The 6,626-nt window shown below is 47.5% G+C and overlaps 1 protein-coding gene across 1 annotated transcript in view; it reads right to left on the bottom strand.

Moving 5' to 3' along the window:
- The window catches only part of LOC107576106 (adhesion G protein-coupled receptor L3-like), an 8,861-nt gene extending 2,628 nt beyond the window's left edge, over window positions 1-6,233 (bottom strand). Inside the window, exons 1-2 of the mRNA XM_016262364.1 lie at window positions 6,097-6,233; window positions 4,160-4,373 (exon numbers count right to left, since the gene is read on the bottom strand). Coding sequence (XP_016117850.1) covers window positions 4,160-4,373; window positions 6,097-6,214 — 332 coding nt within the window. The 5' untranslated portion in view covers window positions 6,215-6,233. The remainder of the gene's footprint in view (window positions 1-4,159; window positions 4,374-6,096) is intronic.
- Window positions 6,234-6,626: the final 393 nt, after the last annotated feature.

Here is a 6,626-nt window from a genome sequence, read left to right as displayed (position 1 = left end):
AGCAAAGGGTCCAGAATGTCGTCCCTGGCTACCCAAGAACGTTCCTCCGGTCCATAACCATCCCAGTCTACTAGATACTCCAGCCGACCACCCCGTCGTCGCGAGTCCAGGATGTCTCGGATGAGGTAGATGGACGGTTGGTCAAGGATTTCTGGAGGAGGAGGTTTGTCGGGTTTGGTGGGTCCTGGAGCAGAGGGAGAGTGAGGTTTAAGGAGTGAAACATGGAAAGTGGGGTGAATTCGGTACCTGGGTGGGAGTTGGAGTTCGTAGGGGACTTTGTTGATCTGCCTCTGTATCGGGAACGGACCAATGTAGTGGGGACTCAGCTTTTTACAGGGCAGGCGGAGGCGCAGATCCCAGGTGGACAGCCATACTTTCTCTCCTGGATGGTAAGTGGGAGTGGAAGTACACCGAGCATCTGCGAAGGCCTTATGCCTCCGCACTGCACGTTGGAGATGGAGGTGAGCTGAGTCCCACACTCTCTCGCTCACTCGGAACCAGTGGTCTACAGCTGGAACCTCCGATGGTTCTCCTGTCCACGGGAAGAGTGGGGGCTGGTACCCGAGTATGCACTGAAACGGCGTGAGGCCGGGGGTGGTCTGGGTCAGGGAATTCTGTGCATACTCGGCCCAAGGGAGGAAACGGCTCCAGCGGTGTTGGTCGTCATGACAGTATGCCCGAAGGTAACGTCAGAGTTCCTGGATATTCCTCTCAGTCTGGCCATTTGTCTGGGGATGGTAGCCTGAGGATAAGTTGACCATGACCCCTAGTAGTCGGAAGAATGCCCTCCAAACGCGGGAGATAAACTGCGGTCCCCTGTCAGAGACTACATCCTCGGGGACTCCGAAGTTTCTGAAGACGTGAGTGAATAAACTTTCTGCAGTGTCGAGAGCGGTTGGAAGTCCTGGGAGGGGGATTAGCTTACAGGCTTTGGAAAACCGATCTACAACCACCAAGATGCAGGTATTCTCATCGGAGTTGGGTAAGTCAGTCACAAAATCAATTCCCAGGTGAGACCAGGGTCGATGGGGAAAAGTCTCTTGGCTTCTCTGAAGTATTGCAGATTTTTGTGGTCGGTAATGACTGTGAACGGATGGTTTGCTCCCTCCAGCCAGTGCCGCCACTCCTCCAGGGCGAGTTTGATGGCCAACAACTCCCGGTTGCCGATGTCGTAATTCTGCTCCGCTGGGGTCAGTTTCTTAGAATAGTATGCGCAAGGCTGGAGGTGAGGAGGCTCACCATAATGTTGGGACAGCACGGCCCCAATGCCGGTGGTGGAGGCATCTGCTTCTGCTACGAACGGCATGTCCGGATCAGGATGATGAAGGATGGGGGCCGTGCTGAAGGCTGTTCGGAGTCTAGTGAGAGCTTCGTGGGCGCCGATGGTCCAGGACAGGGACTTGGGTTTACCTCGGAGCATGGAAGTCAAAGGAGCAGTGTGGGAACTGAAATCCTTGATGAATCGACGATAGAAGTTAGCAAATCCTAGAAATCTCTGAAGCTCCTTTACGGTCTGGGGAAGAGGCCACTCCTTGACTGCATCAACTTTCCCTGATCCATCTGAATCCCTTCCTGGCCGACGATGTAACCCAGGAAATGTACCGTGGGGCGATGGAATTCGCATTTCTCCAGCTTTAAGAGATGGTGTTGACGTAACTTCTGTAGGACCTGCTGAACGTGTTGGTGATGGTCGGCCACGTTCCGGGAGTAAATGAGTATATCGATGTAGACAATCACAGAGCGGTGGAGGAACTCCTGGAACACCTCGTTCATGAATTCCTGGAAGACAGACAGGGCGTTGGCTAGCCCATACGGCATTACAAGTTACTCATAGTGGCCAGATGGTGTAATGAATGCCGTCTTCCACTCGTCGCCCTCCCGGATTCGAACAAGGTTGTATGCACTTCGCAGGTCTAGCTTGGAGAATATACGGAGTTCCTCGAGGGCGGCCCGGGACCAGGGGAAGTGGATAGGGCAGTTTCACCATATGGGAGTTCAGAGTCCGATAGTCGATACAAGGTCGCAAGTCCCCGTCCTTCTTGCCCACGAAGAAGAAACTAGATGCAGTTGGAGACGTGGAAGGTCGGATGAATCCTTGGTTAAGAGCCTCCTTGATGTATTCCGCCATCGCCTTGCGCTCCGGGATGGACAACGGGTATACTCTACCCTTGGGGAGTTTTGCTCTAGGCAGCAAATCGATGGCGCAGTCCCATGGTGGAGACGTGGAAGGTCGGATGAATCCTTGGTTAAGAGCCTCCATCTCTATTCTTCCATCGCCTTGCGCTCCGGGATGGACAACGGGTATACTCTACCCTTGGGGAGTTTTGCTCCAGGCAGCAAATCGATGGCGCAGTCCCATGGCCGATGAGGTGGTAACCGAGTGGCTGCCTGCTTACTGGGACCGTGACCTTCTCCCGAGTATAGAGACAGACCGGCCGCGAGATGGTGAGCACGTTCCGACGGGGTGAGCCGGGAGGTGTCCACTTGCATTGGCTCTGGTACTGGGGAACCCGTGCCGGGCGTGACAGACTGGTGGGCGGCTTCGGTGGCGTGGCAGGCGGACAAATGCTGGGAAATTCGGTTGGCCTTTTGCATGAAGCTTTCCAGTCCAATGGAGTCATCATAGATAGCCATTTGAGCTTGTACCTGGGGATTCAATCCTTGCCGGTAAGAGCTAATTAGGGCCACCTCATTCCACCCGCTAGTCGCTGCCAGCATTCTGAACCGCAGTGTGTAGTCGTGAATGGATGACGTGCCTTGGCGCAGCCGCAGTAACTGGTCGGACACTGAAAGCACTCCTGCAGTGTGGCCAAAGCCTTCATTGAAATGGTTAGTGAAAGCATCATATGAATTAATTATGGCACTATTAGCGTTCCATATGGCCTTAGCCCACAACAGCGCTCTTCCATTAAGAAGTGATATCAAGAATGCTACCTTAGTCAATTCGGTGGAAAATCTCTGCGGCTGCATCTCGATGAACAAGGCCACTTGCAGGAGGAAGCCGCCACACTCAACTGCATCACCCGTGTATGAAGCAGGCATGGCCATGGGACTGACAGAGGCAGACTGGGGGGTTGTCGGAGGAAGCAGAGAAGCCCGCAGGGCGTTTATCAGCTCCTCCAGGACTTCTGCGGGTGTGGGAGGTCGAGGATCCATGGAGGTATTTGTATTGGTCCGGTCTTCTGTCATCAAGCAAGGCCAGATACAACAGGTAAGTGAAAGACAGTATGGTTTATTGATTCAAGATGTGGATGAGTGGAACAGGTTAGGTTAAGGCAGGAGATTGTCAACAGAGTGAAGGATTCCAGGGTTCTTATCTGAGTTCTGAGGGTGAGTGTCTGATGCCGGTTTTGTGGGAGATCGTGAAACAGCTTCCAAGGAGTCGTTGGAGGATCGCGGGAGAACCAGAAGGTAAGTCTTCAGAACAGTCCATAGGAGTGAACGGTAGACCGGACAGTGAGTGACTGTGATGTGTGTGTATTTGTAGTGTGGCTTGATTGGTGACAGCAGGGGCGGGTGATTAGAACTCAGGTGACTGTGATCGGGTGATTATCCTGGCTGGTGACTGCAGTGACTGTGATGAATCCCTGACAATAATTTCCTCTTCATTGTGCCATTTAATATTAAATAATATAAAACAATATTCCTTCCTCCCTATTATTTTAAAATAAACAAGAAATGTGACAAAAGGCATCAAAATTCATGGACACATTTAAATTCAATGAAATTAAAGCCTGTTATAATTTAAATGAATGTGTTGATATAAACGTGACTGATCCAGTATGAATGGGCAAACCAATACACAGTGTATCACAGCAAAGTTTTTAAATGTGTTAATCTGTCATTTATTTTTTTAGAAAAATAAATTTTAATACAATTAACTGAGAATTTCTTTTCCATGCCTGTCTACACCCAAATAAAAATGCACATTATTTTTTTTAAATATTTAAATGTTCATCACATTAAAATATTTTTATTACAGTAGGTTTATAATTTCACCAGATGTTGCGGACACAAATGGTCCTCCTTGATGGAATGACTCATTTAGCTGCAGTGTGTACATAGCCATGCACTGACACACACACGCGCACACACACACACATTAATACAACCTGTGAGACAACAATAAAGCACAAAGCATGTGAATGTATCTCTCTACCTGAGGCCCATAATCTTGTAGGCATCAGGCAGATAGCAGCGAGTGTTCTCCATTTGAGCGGGGTCCGAGTCACAGATCTTGTCATCTGTGCGCCCATAATTGGCGCTCTCGATCATAATGACATCGGTGCCCGGGCAGCGCAGCTCGATAGGATAACCCTCACATGACAGCTCTCGACGCACCACAGCCATCGGCACTGGAGCACGACTTAAAACTGCGAAAAAAAGAGAGAGAAAAAGATTACGTTGAACAAAGAATGAAACCAATTTAAACACAAACAGAGCGTTCTTCAGCTTTCATTCACGCACTCTCTCTCTTAAACATAAAATAATCCAGTTTTTGAGTGTGTTAGAGAGAGACGGCATGTAGCAAAAAGAATAGTTATTGGGAGCAAAACTATTCTTCATTATACAATAGAAAGATCTCATATCTGCACACAAAAGTCACATCTATCTAGTTATCATGTTCTTAGTAATAACCTTTCTTTAAATTACACACAGACACACACAGACATTTAAATAAAAAATTACATTCTTTACCGCCACCCCTTTCCTGTTACCGTAGCAACACACTCCTTTACCCGCATGACGTATAGCCATAGACAAACACCGACACAATAAACTGCATTCTAATGCGTACACAGACACAGACAGAGACAGATTCAGACACCCATACACACACTCGCTCTTATGAAATTAATCTCAGGGATGTGAATGACACTTGACTGTGGGCATGAGTTAATTTCATATTCTGCTGCTTCCTCCGATTAGCACACACACTGACAGACGCCACATCATCATCCAATCAGGATCCAGGATTTAACCGTCGCCATCGCAATCATTTCCATTGAGATTTAACAACGCACACACACACACACACACACACATATAAGAGCCATTCTGATTCTAAAAGAAAGCAAAGGCCAGCAGAAATGACTGTGCGTGAGTGTGTGGGCAGGGCTGATGTATAGAACTGAAATGGCTTAAGGGTATAATGTAGGTTATTGGTTTAAGTAGAATCGAGTGCAGGCAGGAAGGCTCCTGTCGAGGTGGAACTGTGTTTTAGCGCCCTTGAGACTGGTGGAAGGTGAGTGCCAGAGAAAAGAACCAATCGATGACAGTGAGAAAAAAGGAGGGAGGCTGAATGAATGTGTGCATTACAGAGATACAGAGAACGTCGATGAGGGAGCGCTTGTGTTGAACGTTGCCTTGATGTTTTTAAAACGTCCCCCCAACGGCCAATTCCCCAGTGTCCTCTGAGCTCAAACCGCTACGCTTAAGGTCCCCTTGAGGGACCGAATCGCACACACGGGGTCGCGCTCGCATGTGGCGCACACACATAGAGAGTCTAGACGTCTGCATCTATGATTATTGATCTGTCAGATCCTCTTACATCTGCACTTTTAACAGGTTCACACACCATTTTTATAGTTATGGATTGGCCCATAAAATGGCTCGTTCACTGGAAAATAATCCAGCTATATTTCATATTTCACTATGGTGTTTGGCAAAATGCAGCTATCTATTAAAAGGCTTTGGAGTTGTTTTTGTTTGTGTGTTTCAAATTTCTCTCCCCCATATGTGCGTGAGCGCCTTTCTGCGTATGTGTGAATGTTTTGATCATAACAGATGTGCAGTGGTTGTGAAATTCTGTGATTGCTCATGAATCATTTATTGCTGCGAGAAGAGATGTCTCAATTAATAGTTTCCAAAAGTTTTAACAAGACGCAAAAACTTTGTGGAATTTTCACTGAAGATTTGAGAGCTGCGCGCTTTGCTCTCATTTGGCTCGTCTTCATCTGACAGTCTGCACTTCAAGGTTGGGGGCCAACTAATCAAATAAAAGCAGTAAGACATCTCATTTATCCATCTCGGCGAAAACAACACAATGAGGAAATAATTGGCTTTTGTCTGTGTGTGTGTGTGTGCGCGTATTACCGAGTGTGACGGGTGTGAAGAGGGCGAAGAAGAAAAGTAGGCGTGTGGACCACATGACCGCCGATGACCCTGATGACCTCTGCACAGACTCACTGAAGATGCGTCTCACATTAGCCATGGAGCTCCTCTCTGACGCGCACACCTAAAATAAGAAGGACACACACAGAGCAAGCAAAGAGAATGTTAATGTTACAGCTAAAGGTCACTTTTGTTGTACACAGTGTTACAATTCAAAAATAACAGGAGCTCAAAATCGGCCCTGTTTATGCTCTTATTAAATGTTGCAAGATGCATCCTTGCACATTATTCAAAAAAAGGAATTTATTTTCATAATGTTTTATCAGACAGTAAGTACTTTCTTCTTTCCAAACCAACCGAGTACATTCAGCACAGGATGTGTTCTTGTGCTCAAAGGCAACTAAACAGAATGCAAAAGAAGAAAACAGAACACAAAGATCTCGAGCAACATCAAGGATGACCTACTTTTAACTTCATATCTTCATATTCAACTTCATAACTTCGCTCATGGT

Source organism: Sinocyclocheilus grahami, unplaced genomic scaffold, assembly GCF_001515645.1.
Source record: "Sinocyclocheilus grahami isolate Dianchi unplaced genomic scaffold, SAMN03320097.WGS_v1.1 scaffold3223.1, whole genome shotgun sequence".
Lineage (NCBI taxonomy): Eukaryota > Metazoa > Chordata > Actinopteri > Cypriniformes > Cyprinidae > Sinocyclocheilus > Sinocyclocheilus grahami.
Note: the sequence above shows the minus strand (reverse complement) of the source record. Positions and strands in the feature narration are given on the sequence as shown.